We start from the raw sequence: 26,617 nt of genomic DNA, 5'->3' as shown, positions 1-26,617 counted from the left end.
TAAAGGTGTTGGACTGTTTGCATAGCCCGGCGTGTTTACATGTTGTTGTTGTTGATATAGCCAGGTCTAGTTGGAACGACTTGGTAATATTTCAAATGTTCTTCTATCTACGTACAGCGAATGAAATGATTTAAACTTTATTGATCCATTGGAAGGGAGGACACAATGGTGTGGCAGAAGACGACTGGGCAACAAAGACACAGGTCAGAAGAACACCTGGAGTCTTCGCTGACTTCCTGTTGGAAGTGTTTCTCCATGTTCTCATCTCTATAGACTTCCCACAGTCTTATCTGTTGATCTCAGTTAGCCCCACCTACAGCAGTAGAGAGAGTTGGCCATATGACTTAATGTATCTTCTGGGTTAAATACACATCTCTTCTGGGTTAAATACACATCTCTTCTGGGTTAAATACACATCTCTTCTGGGTTAAATACACATCTCTTCTGGGTTAAATACACATCTCTTCTGGGTTAAATACACATCTCTTGTTCAGCTTATTGCTGGCAGGTGAGGTTAACAGTATAGTGCCATACACCGTAGCCTGTATCATTAGCATCTATGTAGCAGTAATTGGTATAGCACTTTGAAGTAAGTAGCGATCCGGCTTGTGTCCTACGTTATGCCCTGGAGGAAATGGGCTGTTTGGGGTTCGGGACTGAATTAACCTGGGTCCCCGGGTGCCCATTCTCACTATTGCCCGATGAGAGCCCAGGGAAGCCAAATCAATGGCCAATTAGAGCAATTCCTCAGTGGGATATCTATTACTTATACCACACACACACACACACACACACACACTGGTTATAGATCAAGTTGGAGAGCTGGCCATTTCTGTTTTAATGAAGATGCAAATGTCAATGAAGATGTTTATACTTAGTAGCCAATGGCAATATATTATTAAAATATGTTGTGATTTGATCAATGGGATTTGATTGATCAATAGGATGTGATTGACACCTCCTCCTTAGCCAAGGGCCTAAAAATGTGGCTCTGCACCAGCTAAATATGGATGCCATTAACAACTGGGCTCTCTGTGAAGGAGCTGTCAAACTGAAACCAAAATAATGCACTGAATTTGGGAGTGATATTTTGGTAACCTCTCTCTTTACATAAATTGTCTGCTTCAGTGTTACCCATTTTCCTCTTGAAGTATGTTCAGTGTTTAACAAGCTCTCTGGCCTCGACACCTGGTTTCAACACTGAATCCTACACAAACCGATGGATTCCTAACAACTGGTCCATGTTTTCCCCTTTAATAACATGCTGTGAACTGCACTATGTTCCTGGTTAATTTCCCCTTTAAAACTTCTTCGGGATAAGGGGCAGCATTTTCACTTTTGGAAAAATAGCGTGTCCAAATTCAACTTCCTGCTACTCATCCCCAGAATATAAGATATGCATATTATTAGTAGATCTGGATAGAAAATACTCTGAAATTTATATAACTGTTTGAATAATGTCTGTGAGTATAACATAACTTATATAGCAGGCAAAACCCAGAGGACAAACCATTCAGATTTTAATTTATTTTGAGGTCACTGTCATTGAATAGAGAAATTTCATTGGGAAACCAGATTTCTAACAGACTAGTTTGCAGTTCCTACCGCTTCCACTGCATGTCACCCGTCTTTAGAAATTGGTTGAGGTTATTCCTTTGTGTAATGAAGAAGTACGGCCATCTTGAATGAGTGTCACTTGAAGTGGACTTTTTGAGAGAGGCACATGTCACGAAAAGTAGCATCAGTTTGTTGTCTTCCTGTATTGAACACAGATCATCCCGTCTTCAATTTGGTCAATTTATTAACGTTTAAAAATACCTAAAAGTTGTATTACAAAAGTAGTTTGAAATGTTTTGGCAAAGTTTACAGGTAACTTTTGAGATATTTTGTGGTGACGTTGGGCAAGTTGGAAGCTGTGTTTTTCTGGATCAAACGCGCCAAATAAATTGATATTCTGGATATATATATCAACAGAATTAATCGAACAAAAGGTCCATTTGTGATGTTTATGGGACATATTGGAGTGCCAACAAAAGAAGCTCGTCAAAGGTAAGGCATGATTTTATATTTTATTTCTGCGTTTTGTGTCGCAGGGTTGAAATATGGTTTCTCTCTTTGTTTACTGTTGTGCTATCATCCAGATAATAGCATCTTATGCTTTTGCCCGAAAAGGCTTTTTGAAATCTGACATGTTGGCTGGATTCACAACGATTGTAGCTTTAATTTGGTATCTTACATGTGTGATTTAATGAAAGTTTGATTCTTATAGTATTTTATTTGAATTTGGCGCTCTGCATTTTCCCTGGCAATTGGCCAGTTGGGACGCAAGCATCCCGCCTATCCCAGAGAGGTTTTTTAACATGCTGTGAACTGCACTATGTTCCTGGTTAAATTCCCCTTTAATAACACACTGTGAACTGCACTATGTTCCTGGTTAATTTCCCCTTTAATAACACACTGTGAACTGCACTATGTTCCTGGTTAATTTCCCCTTTAATAACACACTGTGAACTGCACTATGTTCCTGGTTAATTTCCCCTTTAATAACACACTGTGAACTGCACTATGTTCCTGGTTAATTTCCCCTTTAATAACACACTGTGAACTGCACTATGTTCCTGGTTAATTTCCCCTTTAACACGCTGTGAATTGCACTATGTTTCTGGTTAATTTCCCCTTTAATTACACACTGTGAACTGCACTATGTTCCTGGTTAATTTCCCCTTTAATAACACACTGTGAACTGCACTATGTTCCTGGTTAATTTCCCCTTTAATAACACACTGTGAACTGCACTATGTTCCTGGTTAATTTCCCCTTTAATAACACACTGTGAACTGCACTATGTTCCTGGTTAAATTCCCCTTTAATAACACACTGTGAACTGCACTATGTTCCTGGTTAATTTCCCCTTTAATAACACACTGTGAACTGCACTATGTTCCTGGTTAATTTCCCCTTTAATAACACACTGTGAACTGCACTATGTTCCTGGTTAATTTCCCCTTTAATAACACACTGTGAACTGCACTATGTTCCTGGTTAATTTCCCCTTTAATAACACACTGTGAACTGCACTATGTTCCTGGTTAATTTCCCCTTTAACACGCTGTGAATTGCACTATGTTTCTGGTTAATTTCCCCTTTAATAACACACTGTGAACTGCACTATGTTCCTGGTTAATTTCCCCTTTAATAACACACTGAACTGCACTATGTTCCTGGTTAATTTCCCCTTTAATAACACACTGTGAACTGCACTATGTTCCTGGTTAATTTCCCCTTTAATAACACACTGTGAACTGCACTATGTTCCTGGTTAATTTCCCCTTTAATAACACACTGTGAACTGCACTATGTTCCTGGTTAATTTCCCCTTTAACACGCTGTGAATTGCACTATGTTTCTGGTTAATTTCCCCTTTAATAACACACTGTGAACTGCACTATGTTCCTGGTTAATTTCCCCTTTAACACGCTGTGAACTGCACTATGTTCCTGGTTAATTTCCCCTTTAATAACACACTGTGAACTGCACTATGTTCCTGGTTAATTTCCCCTTTAACACGCTGTGAACTGCACTATGTTCCTGGTTAATTTCCCCTTTAACACGCTGTGAACTGCACTATGTTCCTGGTTAATTTCCCCTTTAATAACACACTGTGAACTGCACTATGTTCCTGGTTAATTTCCCCTTTAACACGCTGTGAACTGCACCATGTTCCTGGTTAACTTCCCCTTTAACACACTGAACTGCACTATGTTCCTGGTTAACTTCCCCTTTAACACGCTGTGAACTGCACTATGTTCCTGGTTAACTTCCCCTTTAACACGCTGTGAACTGCACTATGTTCCTGGTTAATTTCCCCTTTAATAACACACTGTGAACTGCACTATGTTCCTGGTTAACTTCCCCTTTAATAACACACTGTGAACTGCACTATGTTCCTGGTTAATTTCCCCTTTAATAACACACTGTGAACTGCACTATGTTCCTGGTTAATTTCCCCTTTAATAACACACTGTGAACTGCACTATGTTCCTGGTTAATTTCCCCTTTAACACGCTGTGAACTGCACTATGTTCCTGGTTAATTTCCCCTTTAACACGCTGTGAACTGCACTATGTTCCTGGTTAATTTCCCCTTTAATAACACACTGTGAACTGCACTATGTTCCTGGTTAACTTCCCCTTTAACACACTGAACTGCACTATGTTCCTGGTTAACTTCCCCTTTAACACGCTGTGAACTGCACTATGTTCCTGGTTAATTTCCCCTTTAATAACACACTGTGAACTGCACTATGTTCCTGGTTAATTTCCCCTTTAATAACACACTGTGAACTGCACTATGTTCCTGGTTAATTTCCCCTTTAATAACACACTGTGAACTGCACTATGTTCCTGGTTAATTTCCCCTTTAATAACACACTGTGAACTGCACTATGTTCCTGGTTAATTTCCCCTTTAACACGCTGTGAATTGCACTATGTTTCTGGTTAATTTCCCCTTTAATAACACACTGTGAACTGCACTATGTTCCTGGTTAATTTCCCCTTTAATAACACACTGTGAACTGCACTATGTTCCTGGTTAATTTCCCCTTTAATAACACACTGTGAACTGCACTATGTTCCTGGTTAATTTCCCCTTTAATAACACACTGTGAACTGCACTATGTTCCTGGTTAATTTCCCCTTTAATAACACACTGTGAACTGCACTATGTTCCTGGTTAATTTCCCCTTTAACACGCTGTGAATTGCACTATGTTTCTGGTTAATTTCCCCTTTAATAACACACTGTGAACTGCACTATGTTCCTGGTTAATTTCCCCTTTAACACGCTGTGAACTGCACTATGTTCCTGGTTAATTTCCCCTTTAATAACACACTGTGAACTGCACTATGTTCCTGGTTAATTTCCCCTTTAACACGCTGTGAACTGCACTATGTTCCTGGTTAATTTCCCCTTTAACACGCTGTGAACTGCACTATGTTCCTGGTTAATTTCCCCTTTAATAACACACTGTGAACTGCACTATGTTCCTGGTTAACTTCCCCTTTAATAACACACTGTGAACTGCACTATGTTCCTGGTTAATTTCCCCTTTAATAACACACTGTGAACTGCACTATGTTCCTGGTTAATTTCCCCTTTAATAACACACTGTGAACTGCACTATGTTCCTGGTTAATTTCCCCTTTAACACGCTGTGAACTGCACTATGTTCCTGGTTAATTTCCCCTTTAACACGCTGTGAACTGCACTATGTTCCTGGTTAATTTCCCCTTTAATAACACACTGTGAACTGCACTATGTTCCTGGTTAACTTCCCCTTTAACACACTGAACTGCACTATGTTCCTGGTTAACTTCCCCTTTAACACGCTGTGAACTGCACTATGTTCCTGGTTAACTTCCCCTTTAACACGCTGTGAACTGCACTATGTTCCTGGTTAACTTCCCCTTTAACACGCTGTGAACTGCACTATGTTCCTGGTTAATTTCCCCTTTAACACGCTGTGAATTGCACTATGTTCCTGGTTAATTTCCCCTTTAACACACTGTGAATTGCACTATGTTCCTGGTTAATTTCCCCTTTAACACGCTGTGAACTGCACTATGTTCCTGGTTAATTTCCCCTTTAACACGCTGTGAACTGCACTATGTTCCTGGTTAATTTCCCCTTTAACACGCTGTGAACTGCACTATGTTCCTGGTTAATTTCCCCTTTAACACGCTGTGAACTGCACTATGTTCCTGGTTAATTTCCCCTTTAACACGCTGTGAACTGCACTATGTTCCTGGTTAATTTCCCCTTTAACACACTGTGAATTGCACTATGTTCCTGGTTAAGGGGATTTTGGGGAGAAGTCTACTCATTCACTCCTACCAAGCAAAAAACTTGTGGCTGCGACAGCCATATTCGTGTGTTTGTGTGCGTGAGACCGTGAGTGTTTGTGGGTAAATGTTTATCTGCTTGAGCTACAGACTGGAATTATTTAATTGGTGCTTGACAACATACCTACTGCAATGCAAATGCATGGTATCCCTCATTATCTCAGAGAGACTCTCAAATAAACGCGCACACTCACTCACACCAAAGTGCTCTATACACATGCAGGAACAACAACTCATGTAACAGTTCTCTCATACTCTAACCCCCCCCCCCCCTTTCTCTCTTTGTGTTTCTCTCTCCAGTGGAGAAATGCATGAGCTCCATGCAGACAGGTACCCAGATGGTGAAGCTGCGCGGCGGCTCCAGAGGACTGGTGCGCTACTTCTACCTGGACCAACACAAGTCCTGCATCCGTTGGCGGCCCTCGCGCAAGAACGAGAAGGCCAAGAGTGAGTGGTTTCGCTGTCTGGTTTACTGACTGACTGAATGGCTGACCTGCTTAGACTGGGAATTAACAGGAGTTAAGACCAAATCTGTTTTAATTGTGCTTGAATGACAAGTCTAAGAGTTAATCTTTTTGGCTGACTGACTGATCCTCATCCAGTGTCTCACATTTTACTTCCTTACTTCTGTATTGCCCTGGAATTAAAAGGAATGAAGGATTTCCACGGTCGGTTTGGTATACATATTAACGTAAAAGTCCATTAACTCTGTCTCACATCAACAATCAGCACTTCCATCTCTCCCACGGAGCCTATTACTGTAGTCCCAAACAGCACAGAGATCACTTAGGATTCACCTGAAACAAATTAACAATGGATATACATTGTCAAGACAGCTTCTTTTTTTTACATTGATTTTACGTTTTTTTTACATTGAAAATGTATTATTTAATACAGATTTGAATCTAAGCCAGTAAAATGTGTAAAACTGTACAAGGATGTGCAGTCTGTCACTAGGCACAGTATATAACCATTTCTCTACTGCCCCACATGTACAGGACACAACATTACTGGACTGCAGTGAGCTGAGACTGCCAGGGTTACTGGGATGCAGTGAGCTGAGATTGCCATGGTTACTGGGGTGCATTGAGCTGAGACTGCCATGGTTACTGGGGTGCAGTGAGCTGAGACTGCCATGGTTACTGGGGTGCAGTGAGCTGAGACTGCCATGATTACTGGGGTGCAGTGAGCTGAGACTGCCATGATTACTGGGGTGCAGTGAGCTGAGACTGCCATGGTTACTGGGGTGCAGTGAGCTGAGATTGCCATGGTTACTGGGGTGCATTGAGCTGAGACTGCCAGGGTTACTGGGATGCAGTGAGCTGAGATTGCCATGGTTACTGGGGTGCATTGAGCTGAGACTGCCATGGTTACTGGGGTGCAGTGAGCTGAGACTGCCATGGTTACTGGGGTGCAGTGAGCTGAGACTGCCATGATTACTGGGGTGCAGTGAGCTGAGACTGCCATGGTTACTGGGGTGCAGTGAGCTGAGACTGCCATGGTTACTGGGGTGCAGTGAGCTGAGACTGCCATGGTTCCTCGGGTGCAGTGAGCTGAGACTGCCATGGGTACTGGGGTGCAGTGAGCTGAGACTGCCATGGGTACTGGGGTGCAGTGAGCTGAGACTGCCATGGGTACTGGGGTGCAGTGAGCTGAGACTGCCATGAGTACTGGGGTGCAGTGAGCTGAGACTGCCATGGGTACTGGGGTGCAGTGAGCTGAGACTGCCATGGGTACTGGGGTGCATTGAGCTGAGACTGCCATGGGTACTGGGGTGCAGTGAGCTGAGACTGCCATGGGTACTGGGGTGCAGTGAGCTGAGACTGCCATGGGTACTGGGGTGCAGTGAGCTGAGACTGCCATGGGTACTGGGGTGCAGTGAGCTGAGACTGCCATGGGTACTGGGGTGCAGTGAGCTGAGACTTCTAAAATGAACACTCTCTCTGTCTATGCAGTTGAACTGAAATGCATCAACAAACATTATTGTATTATTCTATTTGTAGATTCATTGATTACCATTACGGCATACACTGCCTGAATGTAAGGGAATTGTGTTGTCGTGTGTGTGACTGACCTCGATTCGGTCACATGCAACAACATTTGAAATTGTGTTTTTTACACTGGATAAAGTAGAGACTTGGAGTTAGAAAATGGTACCATACACTGCAGTTGAGGAACAATAGGAAAGCAATTCTGCTTTGAAAGTTGATCAACTAGTTACTCCACTTTTGAGAAAATGTCCCTTGAATGTTTTGGTACACCTACTGGAGAGCTGTTCTTTGTCTACACCATTCAGCTTTGTTCACACCCTCTAAAGCATTAGCCCCACCCATCTGTTGAAGGATTTATATTATGAGAAGGGAACAACGTGCATGTTGGGTAATGTGCAGTGTTAGTATTATGTTGAGTGTATAATATACAGTGTCTTTTGTGTACAGAGAAGTACTGTGTGTCCAAGACGATTTTCCCCCTTGGGGACATTGAAGTTCATCGTGTCTTATATTCCCGGCATGAATCAAAGGCCACAAAGGCTTTTGGACGGACTGATTGTTCTTGCTCAGGTTGGATGGCCTATAGACCTGCTAGTTAGTCTTTCCAAGGGGATTACGCATGTTTAACAGGTGCTGGCATATAAAAGAATGATGTGGGGAGAGCTTCTTGAAACCAGACAGAATGTATACATATATAATTAGAAACCAAATGAGGTGAGCATCACTCCAAAAGGTTACTTACAACTGAGTCAATCTTCCTGGAAACACTACTCACCTTTTGGGTGTCAGAAAATTGAATGGGTTTGAGGTCAACTCAAAATGGTCACCACGTGCTGTGAACTCAAAATGTTCAACATGTACGGTGAACTCAAAATGGTCACCACGTACATTGCCTAGTGAAAGTATACACACCCCTTGCAGTCTTTATATTTCACTGTTCCCCCCCAAAAAAATAAAATAAAAGGGATTACATTGGATTTTTCTTTGTAGATTTACACTACTCCTCATTTTAAAAGTGAAAGAAAATTATAGAATATTTTCTGAATGAACAACATATCCATTGTTTTTGTAAAAATTGCTCAAGCTCAAATTTGGTTGCGAATCAATATTGAAACTTTGTCTCAGATTTTCAAACACATTTTAGTCGTGACTGTGTCAGGAACACTCAACTCCTCTTGGGAAGCCATTCTAGTGTGTATTTTGCATTCAAATGTGTGCAATTGTCTTGCTGAAAAATACAACTCTGTCCCGGGGTTAGGTTTTCAGAGGACTACGGTGGGTTTTCCTCTAACATTTTACCTGATCTTAGCTCCTTTTCATATTTCTTTTGATCCGGACAAACTCCCCAGTCTCTGCTGGTGACAAGCATACCCATAACATGCTACTGCTTCCACATTACACAAAAATACAGAGCATCAACATTGCATACTCTCTACATTACTGGCCTGTATGACAAAGTGAAAGAAGGAAGCCTGCAGTGTAAAAAAATATATTCAGCGACTTAGCAAATAGGACCCCAAAGATTCGATGATTTTCACATGAAAACGAACGTTTATGGTTTAACTTAATTTTAATAGCTTGACATCCCAATTATTTGCAAAAGGAAGCGATGCAAAGGAAGAAGAGCCGGATGCCTCGTCCGGACCTGCAGAAGGCAACTAGGAAAGCTGTCGTTACCGTCAATATTACTCGCCAACGTGCAATCATTGGACAATAAACTAGACGAGGTACGATCATCCTACCAACGGGACATCAAAAACTGTAATATCCTATGTTTCACGGAATCGTGGCTGAATGATGACATGGATATTCAGCTAGCGGGATATACACAGTGCATGAAATCTAAGGAAGTCTCTAGATTTTGCTCACCTGAAGTAGAGTATATTATGATAAATTGCAGGCCACTCTACTTGCCTAGAGAGTTCTCAGCTATACTTTTCGTGGCTGTTTATTTACCACCACAGAAGGAAATAAGCAAACAGGAAACCACTCACCCAGAGGCGGCACTCCTAGTGGCTGGAGACATTAATGCAGGGAAGCTTTTTTTTTTTTTTTTTTACCCCTTTTTCTCCCCAATTTCGTGGTATCCAATTGTTGTAGTAGCTACTATCTTGTCTCATTGCTACAACTCCCGTACGGGCTCGGGAGAGACGAAGGGTGAATGTCATGCGTCCTCCGATACACAACCCAACCAGCCGTAATGCTTCACAGCGCGCATCCAACCCGGAAGCCAGCCGCACCAATGTGTCGGAGGCTACACCGTGCACCTGGCAACCTTGGCTAGCGCGCACTGCGCCCGGCCCGCCACAGGAGTCGCTGGTGCGCGATGAGACAAGGAGATCCCTACCGACCAATCCCTCCCTAACCCGGACGACGCTAGGCCAATTGTGCGTCGCCCCACGGACTACAGGACTACAGGACTGTTTTGCTATCACAGACTGGAACATGTTCCGGGATTCTTCCGATGAGATTGAGGAGTAGACCACATCAGTCACTGGCTTGATCAATAAGTGCGTTGAGGACGTCATCCCCACAGTGACTGTACGTACATACCCCAACCAGAAGCCATGGATTACAGGCAACATTCGCACTGAGCTAAAGGGTAGAGCTGTCGCCTTCAAGGTGCGGGACTCTAACCCGGAAGCTTACAAGAAATCACGCTATGCCCTGCGACGAACCATCAAACAGGCAAAGCGTCCATACAGGGCTAAGATTGAATCATACTACACCGGCTCCGACGCTCATCGGATGTGGCAGGGCTTGCAAACTATTACAGACTACAAAGGGAAGCACAGCCGCGAGCTTCCCAGTGACACGAGCCTACCAGACGAGCTAAATCACTTCTATGCTCGCTTCGATGCAAGCAAAACTGAGGCATGCATGAGAGCATCAGCTGTTCCGGACGACTGTGTGATCACGCTCTCCGTAACCGACGTGAGTAAGACCTTTAAACAGGTCAACATTCACAAGGCTGCGGGGCCAGATGGATTACCAGGACGTGTGCTCCGGGCATGTTCTGACCGACTGGCAGGTGTCTTCACTGACATTTTCAACATGTCCCTGATTGTGTCTGTAATACCAACATGCCTCAAGCAGACCTCCATAGTCCCTGTGCCCAAGAACACAAACTGCCTAAATGACTACAGACCCGTGGCACTCGTCCATAGACATGAAGTGCATTGAAAGGCTGGTAATGGCTCACATCAACACCATTATCCCAGAAACCCTAGACCCACTCCAATGTGCATACTGCCCAAACAGATCCACAGATGATGCAATCTCTTTTGCACTCCACACTGCCCTTTCCCACCTGGACAAAAGGAACACCTATATGAGAATGCTATTCATCGACTGCAGCTCAGCGTTCAACACCATAGTGCCCACAAAGCTCATCACTAAGCTAAGGAACCTGGGACTTAACACCTCCCTCTGTAACTCGATCCTGGACTTCCTGACAGGCCGCCCCCAGGTGGTGAGGGTAGGTAGCAACACATCTTTAATGCTGATCCTCAACACTGGAGCTCCCCAAGGGTGCATGCTCAGTCCCCTCCAGTACTCCTTGTTCACCCATGACTGCATGGCCAGGCACGACTCCAACACCATCATTAAGTTTGCTGACGACACAACAGTGGTCGGCCTGATCACCGACAACGAAGAGACAGCCTATAGGGAGGTCGTCAGAGACCTGGCCGGGTGGTGCCAGAATAACAACCTATGCCTCAACGTAACCAAGACCAAGGAGATGATTGTGGACTACAGGATAAGGAGCACCGAGCACGTCCCCATTCTCATCGACAGGGCTGTAGTGGAGCAGGTTGAGAGCTTAAATTCCTTGGTGTCCAAATCAACAACAAACTAGAATGGTCCAATCACATCAAGACCGTCGTGAAGAGGGCACGACAAAGCCTATTCCCCCTCAGGAAACTAAAAAGATTTGGCATGAGTCCTGAGATCCTCAAAAGGATCTACAGCTGCAACATCGAGAGCATCCTGACCGGTTGCATCACTGCCTGGTACGGCAATTGCTCAGCCTCTGACCGCATGGCACTTCAGAGGGTAGTGCGTACGGCCCAGTACATCACTGGGGCAAAGCCGCCTGACACCCAGGACCTCTACACCAGGCGTTGGTGGAGGAAGGCCCAGAAAATTGTCAAAGACCCCAGCCACCCCAGTCATAGACTGTTCTCTCTACTACTGCATGGCAAGTGGTACCGGAGTGCCAAGTCTAGGACGACAAGTTTTTACTATTTGCATTGTGTGCCACCCCCCCACCCCAACCCCTCTTTTACGCTGCTGCTACTCTCTTTTCATCTTATATGCATAGTCACTTTAACTATACATTCATGTACATACTACCTAAATGGCCCGACCAACCAGTGCTCCCACACATTGGCTAACCGGGCTATCTGCATTGTGTCCCACCACCCGCCAACCCCTCTTTTACGCTACTGCTACTCTCTGTTCATCATATATGCATAGTCACTTTAACCATATCCACATGTACATACTACTACCTCAATAAACCTGACTAACAGGTGTCTGTGTATAGCCTTGCTACTCTTTTTTCAAATGTCTTTTTACTGTTGTTTTATTTCTGTACTTACCCCTCCCCCCCCCCCCCCCCCCCCCCCACACACACACACGCACACACACTTTTTTTTCTCCGCACTATCGGTTAGAGCCTGTAAGTAAGCATTTCACTGTAAGGTTGTATTTGGAGCACGTGACAAATAAACTTTGATTTGATTTGAAAACCTAACCCTGGGATAGTTTTCCTTTTTCAGAGGGACAATTACACATTTTAATGCAAAAGTCACACCAAAATGGCTTTCCAATAAGTATTGAGTGTTCCTGAACGGTCCAGTCTCAGCCCTGACTTAAATCTGCCAACCAAATTGACTAATCTTGAGCAATTTTGACAAAAACGATGGATATACAGGTAACTGCCCCAAAAAAAAGGAACACCTACATTAATAGGGTGTTGGGCCACCATGAGCCAGAACAGCTTCAATGGGCCTCCTGAGTGGCAGTGCCGTAGTCCACTGCGCATCACAGTGCTTGAGGTGTCACTACAGACCCGGGACAAGACTGTAACTACCAATTTGAATAACATGAAAAAGAGGTACCCAAAAAAAAGCAAAAACCTGCTTCTTTGCACCTTGGCATAGATTCTACAATTGTCTGGAACTCTGTTGGAGGTATGTGACACTATTCTCCACAAGAAATTCCATAATATTGTCATTTTGTTAATGGTGGTGAAAAACACTGTCTCAGGCACCACTCCAGAAAGTGTTCAATTGGATTTAGATTGGGTGACTGGGAGGGCCATGGCATTTGACATTTATTCATTTTCATGCTCATCAACCCATTCAGTGACCACTTGTGCCCTGTGGATGGGGGCATTGTCATCCTATGGGACATAGCCATGTAGCCGTGGTAGCCATGGTAGCCGTGGTAGCCGTGGTAGCCATGTAGCCGTGTTAGCCAAATAATAATAATAATAATAAACAATAATGGCCTAAGGCAGCATTTTTATACATGATCCTAAGCTGGATGCTAATGCTTAATTAACTAGCCAACAGCATACCACCCTGCATACCACTGCTGGCTTGCTTCTGAAGCTAAGCAGGGTTGATCCTGGTCCCTGGATGGGAGACCAGATGCTGCTGGAAGTGGCGTTGGAGGGCCAGTAGGAGGCACTCTTTCCTCTGGTCTAAAGAAAAAATATCCCAATGCCCCAGGGCAGTGATTGGAGACACTGCCCTGTGTAGGGTGTCGTCTTTCGGACGTTAAACGGGTGTCCTAACTCTCTGAGGTCATTAAAGATCCCATGGCACTTATTGTAAGAGTAGGGGTGTTAACCCCGGTGTCCTGGCTAAATTCCCAATCTGCCCCTCAAACCATCACGGTCACCTAATAATCCCCAGTTCACAGTTGGCTCATTCATCCCCCTCCTCTCCCTTGTAATTATTCCCCAGGTCGTTGCTGCAAATGAGAACGTGTTCTCAGTCAACTTACCTGGTGAAATAATGGATAAAAAAAAAAACTAGGGCAGCAGGTAGCCTAGTGATTTTAAGAGTATTGGGCCAGTAACCGAAAGGTCGCTGGTTCGAATCCCAGATCCGACTAGGTTACACATCGGATGTGCCCTTGAGCAAGGCGCTTAACCCTAATTGCTTCTTAAATTCGCTCTGGATTAGATTTAGGAACTACACCTGCGTGGAAGCACATGTTTTCACTATACTTTTTCATCCCTCATTTAATCAAGTGATTGCATTATTTTGTATGTTGTATGTATGCTGTATGTTGGCCTGAGAGTTGTTGGAGGTAGAATCTTATTCACAGCTGTAACGGCTCTCAAAGGTGATTCCACTCTGGAGTCTGAAGACATCAGCAATCAATCAATGTTTTGTTTTGTTTTTATTTGGAAGATTTTCGCTTATTTCTTTCACTTTTCACTGAAAATGTGGAGTAGGTTGTGTAGATCTGTAGGGGGAAAAAAATCCCAATTGATTCCCTTTTTAAAATGGTATTTTAGGGCAGAAAAAAATGTGAAGACTGGAAGGAGTGTGTAAACTCACTAGCGACTGTATATACCCATTTAATCTGTTTGGAGAAAAGAAGCTCAATGTTAATGAATTTCCTGTAAAATGTCATTACTATCCCCTAAGAGTTTCATCTTAATAACACAGCTCTTCGGGCACAGCAAGCTAAATCGTAGCAATTATTTTTTTTATGCCATATCATATTGCCTAAGTCTCGTAATAAAGACTTCTAAGTTAAGCTTCCATCCCTCCCTTAGCTGCCCGCTGCCATTTCAGCCTCGTTATACACCAAACCGGGTTAAAATAATTCCAATCCCACCAAATGGAATGAACTCAATATAATATGAATATGAGAGTTATGTAAATGGATCAGCTCCATCAAGTGACTTCCTGATTCTCTAAGTTTTAATAGGCTACATTTTGAAGTTCCTCTGGTTTCCCTCGAAATACTCTCCCCCCGTCTTTTAACGTGTTCCAGTTGGCAATGTGAAAATGGTGGCGGTAAAGGCCCAAATTCAACGGTCAGAGTTTCACTGTTTCAGAGTGATGGTGAACTAACCATTTGCTTCCTCGTTCCCTAGTCTCCATCGACTCCATCCGAGAGGTGTGCGAGGGTAAGCAGTCTGAGATCTTCCAGCGCTACTCTGAGGGCAGCTTTGATCCCAACTGCTGTTTCAGCCTGTACTATGGAGAGCGCTTGGAGTCCCTGGACCTGGTCTCCAGTATGGGTGAGGAAGCACGCACCTGGATCACCGGCCTCAAGTACCTGGTGGCGGGCATCAGCGACGAGGACAGCCTGGCCAAGAGGCAGCGCACCCGTGACCAATATCCTTTCCTGTGCATGTTTGGCTCTTTCTGGGCATGGGTTTAAGTCATTGGAGAGCAGGGTCAGGGTCATACACTGTAGCAAAACGTTTTTGCAACAGAAAAGGAGCGCTTGTAATTGTGCAAGTTCAGGTGGTCCCTCCCGGTTTCTTCCCTTGCCTTGTGAATACAACCCACAGGTCAATTGGATTTCTATTCAGGTCAGGAGAAGAATTAAAGTACTATATATATATATATATATATATATATATATATATATATATATATATATATATATATATATATATATATATATATATATATATATATATATATATATATATATATATATATATTTATTAATATTTATTTATTTATTTATTTATTTATTTATTTTGTAGGGGTGTTAAATGTACATGTATTCGTACCAAACTGTTCAGTACCGGGATCTCGGTTTGGTCCACACAATGAATACATAAAATAATAAGAACACTAGGTGATATAAGCTATAGTAAATCTGAGCTGACAAAACCATTTCAGGCTATCCATTTAAAACAATCATAATTAATACATGTTGACATCACCTCAGTATTCCTACCACTGGAGGGCAGTATTCCAGCAACCCTCCCCAGCTGATTCTGACCGCTCCAAATGAGTTACAAGAGTGATGGATATGTTTTATACCTGCGGATATGTACTCCTTCTCCGTGGTTGACTAGAAATAAGGGGTTTCAACACCTCGTGAAAGTGCTCGAACCACGTTGCGAACTTCCCACCGAGGACTACAGAGCTACTTCAGTGACAGCCCATCACATTACCCCAGACTGGGAAATGAATGTGAACCGTGATACAGACACACCCCTTTATGAGAGTGCACATTTTTTTTCTCTTCTGTAAGAAAACCTTATAGCATAGGCCTATGCAATGTCTGTGCCATGTTTACACATGGGTTTCACACGCATATTGGACTTTAATTTAGTGTTGTTGACTAATCGTGTGTTTTCATTCCAGAAAAAACAAAGTGTTATTCCCGATGGTGAGCTCATCAGGCGTTATGACTCATGGTCATATATGGAGGCAGGAATAACAACACTTTTTCCTTAATGAAAAAATAACAACTACAGTAACTGTTGGCATGTCATTTTCCTGCTGTACTGAAACTGAACTGAACCATGACCCCAAAACCGCAATACGTTCCGAACTGTAGGTTCGGAGAACTGCTTCTCCCCTGCATTTTTTTTTTGGTGAGGACTTTTCAATACTTGAATCGGTTGTGGATAATTAATAAGGATGTTAGCATGGGTGCACACACAGTGCACTTGCTCTTACACACACACACAAGTTATTTCTCTCCCCACACACAGACATGCGTACACACACTGCGGCGTCGGCGTGCCAGCGAGCTTGATGTGCTGATGAAAAGGTACATCCAAAAGCTTCCACCTGCTATCACATTGTCTCTGTCAGACGCACACAGACGGCTTGTGTTAAAATTAGACTCCGCTGCGGGGAGCAAGGGCTGTGTTAGAGAAACAGAAGATTTTGCGTTGTTTGACGACTGTTTTGGGCTCTGAACCGAGATGCACTTAGACGACCTATGCTAAAACATTGTGAACCACGCTAGCTGTACACTTTCTGTTGCAGTCTATACTTCATCAATCGATGATGCCATTAATCAGTCAATTTGACCACCTGTGCCTAGTTAATGGAACGGATCTCTTACAAAGGACTATTTAAAATAAAGTATAACCTAAGTAGGTTTTCACAGGGCTTGTTGTTGTGTGTGTGTTATCTATCCTTAACCCCTGGTTGGTTCGTACGTGGCTGAAGCAGACGTTTACGGAGGCGGATAAGAACGGCGATGGAAGCCTGAGCATCAGCGAGGTCTTGCACCTCCTACACAAGCTGAACGTCAACCTGCCCCGCCAGAAAGTCAAGCAAATGTTTAAGGTACACTACAGTCATATTTTGAATGTGTGTGTGTGTTTTTGAAGGTATTTTCTGACTTTATTGAACAGATAGCAAGGATCACAGTGGTGACAGGTTGGTGTCAAAGGGCCCAGATTCCAAACCATGCCAACAATGTAGACTTGTGCCAGAGGCTGCAGCATTACAACTAGACCAGCCAGGACAATGCTACGGTCATATTTGAATAATTTCGGGTTTTAAAACATGTTTATATGGCTATAGGCTATAAAGAGGGAGGGGAGGGGGGGGGAGGGGAGGAGAGAGAAAAGAGGGGGGAGGGAGGGGAGGAGAGAGAAAGAGGGAGGGGAGGAGAGAGAGAGAGGGAGGGGAAAGAGGGAGGGGGGAGGAGAGAGAAAGAGGGAGGGGGAGGGGAGGGGGGAGGGAGGGGAGGAGAGAGAAAGAGGGAGGGGAGGAGAGAGAAAGAGGGAGGGGGGAGGGAGGGGAGGAGAGAGAAAGAGGGAGGGGAGGAGAGAGAGAGGGAGGGGAGAGAAAGAGAGAGGGAGGAGAGAGGGGGAGGAGAGAGAAAGAGGGAGGGGAGGAGGGAGGAGAGGGGGAGGGAGAGGGAGGAGAGGGAGGAGGGGGAGAGAGGGAGGAGGTAAGGGAGGAGGAGAGGGGAGGGAGGAGGGGAGAGAGAGAGAGGGAGGAGGGTAGGGAGGGAGGAGGGGATAGGGAGGAGGGGAGAGAGAGAGGGAGGAGGGGAGAGAGAGAGAGAGAGAGAGGAGGAGGGTAGGGAGGGAGGAGGGGATAGGGAGGAGGAGAGAGAGAGGGAGGAGGGGAGGGGAGAGAGGGAGGAGGGGAGAGAGAGAGGGAGGAGGGTAGGGAGGGAGGAGGGGATAGGGAGGATGGGAAAGAGCGGGGGAGGGAGAGAGGGAGGGGAGGAGGAGAGAGAGAGGAGGAGAGAGAAAGAGGGGGGGGGGAGAGAGGAGGAGAGAGAAAGAGGGAGGGGAGGAGAGAGAAAGAGGGAGGGGAGGAGAAAGAGAGAGGGAGGAGGAGAGGGAGGGGAGGAGGAGAGGGGAGGGAGAGAGAGAGGGAGGAGGAGAGGGAGGAGGGGAGAGAGAGAGAGAGAGGGAGGGGGAGAGAGAGAGAGGGAGGAGGGGAGAGAGAGAGAGAGGGAGGAGGGGAGAGAGAGAGAGAGAGGAGGAGGGGAGAGAGAGAGAGAGGGAGGAGGAGAGAGAGAGAGAGGAGGAGGGGAGGGAGGAGGGGAGGGAGAGAAGGAGGGGAGAGAGAGAGAGGAGGAGGGTAGGGAGGGAGGGAGGGAGGAGGGGATGGGGAGCATGGGAGAGAGGGAGGGAGGGAGGGGAGGGGGAGGAGAGGAGGAGAGAGAGAGAGGGAGGAGAGAGAGGGAGGGGAGGAGGAGAGAGAGGGAGGGGAGGAGGAGAAAGAGGGTGGGATGAGGAGAGAGAGGGAGGGGGAGGAGAGAGAGGGAGGAGAGAGAAGAGAGGGAGGGGGAGGGTGAGAGGGAGGAGAGAGAGAGAGGGATGGGAGGAGAGAGAGGAGGAGGAGAGAGAGGGAGGGGAGGAGAGAGGGTGGGTGGGGAGTGGGAGGGGGGGGAGGAGGGAGGGGAGGAGGAGAGAGGGAGGGGAGGAGGAGAGGAGGGAGGAGGAGAGGGAGGGGAGGAGGAGAGGGGAGGGAGAGAGAGGAGGGAGGAGGAGAGGGAGGAGGGGAGAGAGAGAGAGAGGGAGGAGGGGAGAGAGAGAGAGGGAGGGGGAGAGGAGGAGAGAGAGAGGGAGGAGGGGAGAGAGAGAGAGAGGGAGGAGGGGAGAGAGAGAGAGAGGGAGGAGGAGAGAGAGAGAGAGAGGAGGGAGAGAGAGAGAGAGGAGGAGGAGGAGAGAGAGAGAGGGAGGAGGAGAGAGAGAGAGAGGAGGAGGGGGAGGGAGAGAGAAGGAGGGGAGAGAGAGAGAGGGAGGAGGGGAAGGGAGGGAGGGAGGAGGGGATGGGGAGCATGGGAGAGAGGGAGGGAGGGGAGAGAGGGAGGAGAGAGAGAGAGGGAGGAGAGAGAGGGAGGGGAGGAGGAGAGAGAGGGAGGGGAGGAGGAGAAAGAGGGATGGGATGAGGAGAGAGAGGGAGGGGGAGAGGGAGAGGGAGGAGAGAGGGAGAGGAGGGGGAGAGGAGGGAGGAGAGAGAGAGAGAGGGAGGGGGAGGAGAGAGAGAGGGGAGGAGAGAGAGAGAGGGAGGGGAGGAAGAGAGGGAGGAGGAGAGGGAGGGGAGAGGGAGAGAGGAGGGGAGGAGGAGAGGGAGGGGAGGAGGAGAGAGAGAGAGAGGGAGGGGAGGAGGAGAGAGAGAGAGAGAGGGAGGGAGAGAGAGAGGGAGGGAGGAGGAGAGAGAGGGAGGGGAGGAGAGAGAGGGAGGGGGAGGAGAGAAGAGGGAGGGGAGGAAAGAGGGAGGGGAGGAGGAGAGAGAGGGAGGGGAGGAGGAGGAGAGGGAGGGAGGGAGGAGAGAGGAGAGGGGAGAGAGAGAGAGAGAGAGAGGGGGGTTACCTAGTCAGTTGTACAACTATAGCATTCAACTGAAATGTGTCTTCCGCATGTAACCCAATCCCTCTGAATCAGAGAGGTGGAGGGGGGCTGCCTTAATCGGCATCCAATTCTCGGCGCCTGGGGAACAGTGGGTTAAATGCCTTGTTCAGGGGCAGAACGACAGAGTCGGGGATTCGATCCAGCAACCTTTCGGTTACTAGTCCAACGCTCTAATTACTAGAGGGAGGGAAGGAGGAGAGGGAGGGAAGAAGAAGGAGGGGAGGGAGGGAGGAGAGAGAGGGAGGGAGGGAGGGAGGGAAGGAAGGAAGGAAGGAAGAAGGAGAGGGAGGGAAGGTGTGTTATCAGTGATAGCAGGGCTCAGTAGAGAGAACAGGGTGACATGTAAGACGCAGACAAAATGTTAACAAATCAAAGTATTGAATCTACGTGGGTTGGTGGTTTAAAATAGTCCAAAACCCGTGGTATACTTTCCTTTCTGAGATATTTAGTGATCCTTTATCTTATGAAAGAGAAGATGGCCCTTTTGATGCCAATATGCTTCACTGAAACCATAAAGCCTATGAAAATGACAATTACCCTTGATTTCTTAGCTAGCTTGGCACAGTCTGTGTGGATGCACATCCTGTTCACCCTGTTAGTATCCGCTCCAAGAAAGGACCAGACAGCTTTCTCCAAATGAGCCAGTCATGGTGAATTAAAAGAGTTGTGGCTTCATTATTTCACAACTTTTAAATGGAGTTAATTTAACAACCTCGGTCAACCTCAGGACTTGACCTTTTTCAAAGCTGTTCAAATGACTCACTTAGTGGGGATGTGTCGTCGTGACTGTTATGAAATTTGAGACAGATTTGTCACAGGAAACTATATAACAGGAAAGGCAATTGAGAGGCACCTAGAAATTGCTGTTGTGCCTCTTTTTCATAATGACTCCTGGGCTCCTCCTCAATTCATCCTGCCTAGAGTCCTTGTATCCTCTATCCTTGCCACCTCCTCTAAACACATTAGAGAAGGTCTGATGGAAGGGTTCTTGGAATTTTCACTTAGCAAACAGGCTATGCTATTAGCTACAAACTCCCAGCCAGGACACAGCCTAGTGGAGCCAGAGGGTCCTTTGACAGCCCTGCTAAGATTAGTGAGTTAGCAGTGTGTTATCATGTTGTTAGTCTGTTAGCGCTGGCGCCCATGGCAGTTCCTTCACCCCCAGCCTGTGGCGTAGCGAGCTGCACTAAGCCCTTCCCCCCCTTGGGGGGTGTCACCCATATGGTGCGTAGGAAAACAGACGGCCTCCGGTGTAACACACGATAACACACCAGGGACCAATCTGGACCTTGATGTTTGTGTGGGTGGGTGTGCGCATTCTTGCTACACTTAGTGTACCGCATGAAGTGTATTTCTCCCTCGAGAGATTTGACTTCCTGTTCAGTGTTGAGACACAGTGTTGTTTCTGCCAGGTGCTCTTTTTGCCTCTCCGTTGAGCCGATGTTTGGGTCAACATTTAAATGTTATATGTCACATGCGCCGAATACAACAGATAAATGCTTGATTACGAGCCCTTCCCAACGATGCAGAGGTAACAACAGAATATGAAGTAGTAACACAAGGAATCAAATACACAATATTAGAGCTACAGTACCTGTCAAAAGTTTGGACACACCTACTCATTCAAGGGTTTTTCTTTATTTTTTACTATTTTCTGCATTGTAGAATAACATCAAAACTATGAAATAACACATATGGAATCATGTAGTAACCCAAAAAAGTGTTAGACAAATCCAAATATATTTTCAAAGTATCCACCCTTGGCTTGATGACAGCTTTGCATTCTCTCAACCAGCTTCATGAGGTAGTCACCTGGATTGCATTTCGAAAAACAGGTGTGCCTTGTTGCGTTTGAGTCAATCAGTTGTGTTGTGACAAGGTATGGGTGGTATCCAGAAGAAGCCCTACTTGGTAAAAGACCAAGTCCATATTATTAAACTTTGAAAGTTTCTTCAAGTGCAGTCGCAAAAAACATCAAGCGCTGTGATGAAACTGGCTCTCAGAGGACCCAGAGTTACCTCTACAGAGGATACGTTCATTAGTTACCAGACTCAGAAATTGCAGCCCAAATAAATGCTTTACGTGAATCAGGCCTTCATGGTCGAATTGCTGCAAATAAACCACTACTAAAGGACACCGATAAGAAGAAGAGACTTGCTTGGGCCAAGAAACACGAGCAATGGACATTAGACCGGTGGAAATCTGTCCTTTGGTCTGATGAGTCCAAATTTGAGATTTTTGGATCCAACTACCGTGTCTTTGTGAGATGCAGAGTAGGTGAACGGATGATCTCTGCATGTGTGGTTCCCACCGTGAAGCATGGAGGAGGTGTGATGGTGTGGGGGTTGCATTGCTGGTGACACAGTCAGTGATTTATTTATAATTCAAGGCACACTTAACCAGCATGACTACCTCAGCATTCTGCAGCGATACGCCGTCCCATCTGGTTTGCACCTAGTCCCACCATCATTTGTTTTTCTACAGGACAAAGACCCAACACACACCTCCAGGCTGTGTAAGGGCTATTTGACCAAGGAAGGAGAGTGATTGATTGAGTGCGGCATCAAATGACCTGGCCTCCACAATCACCCGACCTCAACCCAATTGAGATGGTTTGGGATGAGTTGGAACGCACAATGAAGGAAAAGCAGCCAACAAGTGCTCCACATATGTGGGAACTCCTTCAAGGCTGTTGGAAAAGCATTCCAGGTGAACTGGTTGAGAGAATGCCAAGAATGTGCAAATCTGTCAATGCAAAAGGTGGCTACTTTGAAGAATCTAAAATATAAACACATTTTTTTTTGGTTACTACATGATTCCATATGTGTTATTTAATAGTTTTGATGTCTTCACTATTATTCTACAATGTAGAAAATAGTCAAAATAAAGAGGTGTCCAAACTTTTGACTGGTACTTTATATACAGGATGTACCAGATCAGTGTGGAGAGGTACGGAGTATTTAAGGTAGATATGTACATGAAGACAGAGTAAAGTGACTAGGCATCAGGATAGATAAAAATAAGGTATTTGAGGTAGATATGTACATGAAGGCAGGGTGAAGTGACTAGGCATCAGGATAGATAATAATAAGGTATTTCAGGTAGATATGTATGTGTGTGTGTGTGTAAATAGTATGTAGTCTTGTGAATATGCATAGTGAGTGCAACATAAGGTCAGTGCAGATAATGAATGGTTACCTGGACTAACTATTTACACTCTTCTCTTCTTCCCAGGAGGCAGACACTGATGACAACCAGGGCACCCTGGGCTTTGAGGAGTTTTGTTCCTTCTACAAGATGATGTCGACACGCCGTGACCTCTACCTGCTCATGCTCACCTACAGCAACCACATGGACCACCTTGACACCAGCAACCTGGCCCGCTTCCTGGAGCTGGACCAGAAGGTACAGTGAGCAGAGCTGGAGTGTATGCAGGCAGCCAGACAGGCACACACACACATACACACAGGTGCGAGCATGCATGCACTGCACATCCCCAGATATTGAAAAGGTATCCATAGGAACATGCCTCTGGGTTAACTCTTGCTTTGTCCCACCTTTTTAAGTTACTTCTGTGACTCCACTTTTTTTTGTAATTGCTCTGAGGCGAAAGCCTGATTTAAAAAAAAAAATTTAAAAAAGATTTGAGTCTCAATAATGGTAGCAGCAGGATACACTTGTCGGGACAATTTTACATTCCCCCCCCCCTTTCCATTCAACAGATTATGCATATGGCACACAATATTACTATTGAATTGCAGTGAAAAGCTCAGTTTGACATTTTGACTCTTAAGCCTTGACAAAGACGTTTCAACCGTTATAGACCAAACGGATAGAATAGACACTTGACTGAAAAAAAAGACCATCCCTTTTGTATACAAACATCCCATTTTGGAATGGTTATCCAATACATTTTGTCATTCTAAGTGCTACGCTAGTAACAGAGCCAATATAGCTTTATCTACAGTGTATAATGTTCAACTTATCAATGTGGAAAAGCTCTTGCAAGTTAGATTAGTTTTTTTTGCTGACATCCCACTTAGCACGCAAGCTAACTAAACGAGGAGGAATCTTCTGTTGTGACTCACCCCCATAGAGACTCCGCTAGGTGACAGACCGACACAGTCGTTTAGTGGATTTTCTATTAGGGCCTAAAACAAAGGCTTAATAGTGGTGTGTATGTGCAGACACAGACCCCTACAAGGCTATTAGAATTAGCAGTACCAATTCTAAAGGCTTTGGGTGTCTAAAATAACATACGATCACCTATCTAATGGTTCTGTTGTAAAAAAATATATTAAAAAAATAGAGAGATTGTAAAAAATAAAAGGAGCAGTAATGAATTAATTGGCTCTGTGCTTTATAACGAGCATGTGCTTTTTGGGCTAATTTGCAGTCAACAAAATGAAGCGGGGAGAAAATGCATTTGTTTGGTGTTTGGATCCCAGTTGATGTCTAGTCTGCCCATTTCAGAAGCTGGGGTATATTATTTGGGCTAATTGTGTTTGATGTTCCACAACTCCCTACTTTGTCCGGGAGGTTTGTGGTGGTTTAACGAGGTGAGTTATTTCAAACAGGATGCAGCTGGGCGGTCTCCAGCTCCTCTCCTCTCTGCTGGCATCATTAGCTACAGCCTGCCTTGCTTTCTCTGATTAACTGTGTTTACTAGCTCTCTCTCTCGCTGTGTGTGCGTGCGTTAACTCCCCATCTCATCACCATTTGCTGCCGCAGTACCCAAAGTGTCTCCACTCTACGCACTCGTTAGCCAAACACATTTTTCCACATTTACCCACTTCTTAAAAAGCCCTTTAGCCTCTTGTGATCGGGAATCGGGGCAAAACCGTGGTCAGAAAGCAGTTTGATGTCAAATCACTAATGATTGTAAGTGACCAGGGGAAAGTGGCACAACCTTTTCGCTAGCTAGCTTCTCAATCTGTCTTTGAAACGCCAGTTTCTCATCTCTGTAAGTAGTCCAAGCTACTTAGCTAAAGCCTCTGTCTCCCAGATCTAGTAGTGTGCAGCACTCAACTGGGAGGGGGGATTGACTGGCACTGCGACAAAGTGAGTGTCACCCCCCTGCCCCTCCCCCCACCCATTTTGGGTCAGCCTGACGGATGATTGACATGGATGGGTATCAGATCGACCAATCGGCCAGTTTAAAAAGTCAGCCGTCAGGCGGACAATTGGATTTTAGCACAGGGATGGGGGATATTAGCCGCATGTGAGGACATGTCTTCATTGACAGGAATTTATCTTCACCAACTCTCCCAATGTTTCCTGTTATGCAGAGGGATTTTATTATTAGTTACTGTAGTCAATCTGGATTTTTTTTAAACTATTTGTTTATTGTGTGTTTGTTCTTGTCTTTTTCTGTTTTTTAGATGACGAAGGTGACCAAAGACCATTGCCTTGAGATTGTGAACAAATTTGAGCCATGCCCCGAGAACCAGAAGCAAGGGGTTCTGGGTATTGATGGTAAGACATCTCTCTTGGTTCCACTTTCTATCGTCCTTTTATCAGTCGAATGTCGCATGTCTCTCCAATCCCATCCCCCGTCTCCAATGTCTCTCCAATCCCATCCCCCGTCTCCAATGTCTCTCCAATCCCATCCCCCGTCTCCGTCGCTCCAATCCCATCCCCCGTCTACAACGTCTCTCCCATCCCCTGTCTCCGTCTCTCCCATCCCCCGTCTACAACGTCTCTCCCATCCCATCACCCGTCTACAACGTCTCTCCAATCCCATCCCCCGTCTACAACGTCTCTCCAATCCCATCCCCCGTCTCCGTCGCTCCAATCCCATCCCCCGTCTACAACGTCTCTCCCATCCCCTGTCTCCGTCTCTCCCATCCCCCGTCTACAACGTCTCTCCCATCCCATCCCCCGTCTACAACGTCTCTCCAATCCCATCCCCCGTCTACAACGTCTCTCCAATCCCATCCCCCGTCTACAACGTCTCTCCCATCCCCCGTCTACAACGTCTCTCCCATCCCCCGTCTACAACGTCTCTCCCATCCCCCGTCTACAACGTCTCTCCCATCCCCCGTCTACAACGTCTCTCCAATCCCATCCCCCGTCTACAACGTCTCTCCAATGTGGTCTTCTTAATGGCTTCACTTGGCGCCATGTGGACAAAAACGGACTGAAACAGGGAGGCGACTACCTGGATGTAATTGGTTGCAGAATGTTTTTTATTACATAAAAAAAAAAATCTGTTTGCTATTGTGACCCAGGTTTCACCAGCTACATGCGCAGCCCGGAGGGGGACATTTTCAACCCAGAGCACAACGTGGTGACCCAGGACATGTCTCAGCCACTCTGCAACTACTTCATCGCCTCGTCCCACAACACCTACCTGATGGGGGACCAGCTCATGTCCCAGTCCCGCCTCGACATGTACGCCTGGGTGCTGCAGGCCGGCTGCCGCTGCGTGGAAGGTCTGTGGAAGGCGCCATTCTCTGAATAACACCCACTCATGCACCCAAAACGTTTATTCAAGCAAGTGTGTACCAGTGCACATACAGTTGAAGTCAGAAGTTTACATACTCCTTATCCAAATAGATTTTAAGCTCAGTTTTTCACAATTCCTGAAATGTAATCCTAGTAAAAATTCCCTGTCTTAGGTCAGTTAGGATCACCACTTTATTTTAAGAATGTAAAATGTCAGAATAATAGTAGAGAATGATTTATTTCAGCTTTTATTTCTTTCATCACATTCCCAGTGGTTCAGAAGTTTACATACACAATTAGTATTTGGTAGCATTGCCTTTCAATTGTTTAACTTGGGTCAAACGTTTCGGTTAGCCTTCCATAAGCTTCCCACAATAAGTTGGGGGAATTTTGGCCCATTCCTCCTGACAGAGCTGGTGGAACTGAATCAGGTTTGTAGGCCTCC

The 26,617-nt window shown here is 45.6% G+C and overlaps 1 protein-coding gene across 7 annotated transcripts in view; it reads left to right on the top strand.

The window, feature by feature from the left end:
- LOC110531267 (1-phosphatidylinositol 4,5-bisphosphate phosphodiesterase eta-2) overlaps positions 1-26,617 on the top strand; it is a 115,683-nt gene that overhangs the window by 38,554 nt on the left and 50,512 nt on the right. For 6 of the 7 annotated variants that reach the window (XM_090185400.1, XM_090185403.1, XM_090185399.1 and 3 more), the window contains exons 2-7: positions 6,202-6,348; positions 15,019-15,262; positions 17,062-17,191; positions 22,960-23,130; positions 25,107-25,200; positions 25,956-26,159. In XM_090185400.1, coding sequence (XP_090041526.1) covers positions 6,202-6,348; positions 15,019-15,262; positions 17,062-17,191; positions 22,960-23,130; positions 25,107-25,200; positions 25,956-26,159 — 990 coding nt within the window. Of the gene's footprint in view, positions 1-1,909; positions 2,050-6,201; positions 6,349-15,018; positions 15,263-17,061; positions 17,192-22,959; positions 23,131-25,106; positions 25,201-25,955; positions 26,160-26,617 lie in introns of those variants that run through there. The other variant, XM_090185401.1, reaches the window with a different exon arrangement.

This window comes from Oncorhynchus mykiss, chromosome 9, assembly GCF_057628025.1.
Source record: "Oncorhynchus mykiss isolate SJ-2025 chromosome 9, ASM5762802v1, whole genome shotgun sequence".
Classification (NCBI taxonomy): Eukaryota; Metazoa; Chordata; class Actinopteri; order Salmoniformes; family Salmonidae; genus Oncorhynchus; species Oncorhynchus mykiss.
The sequence above is the reverse complement of the archived record's forward strand: the minus strand, read 5'-3'. Positions and strand labels throughout refer to the sequence as shown.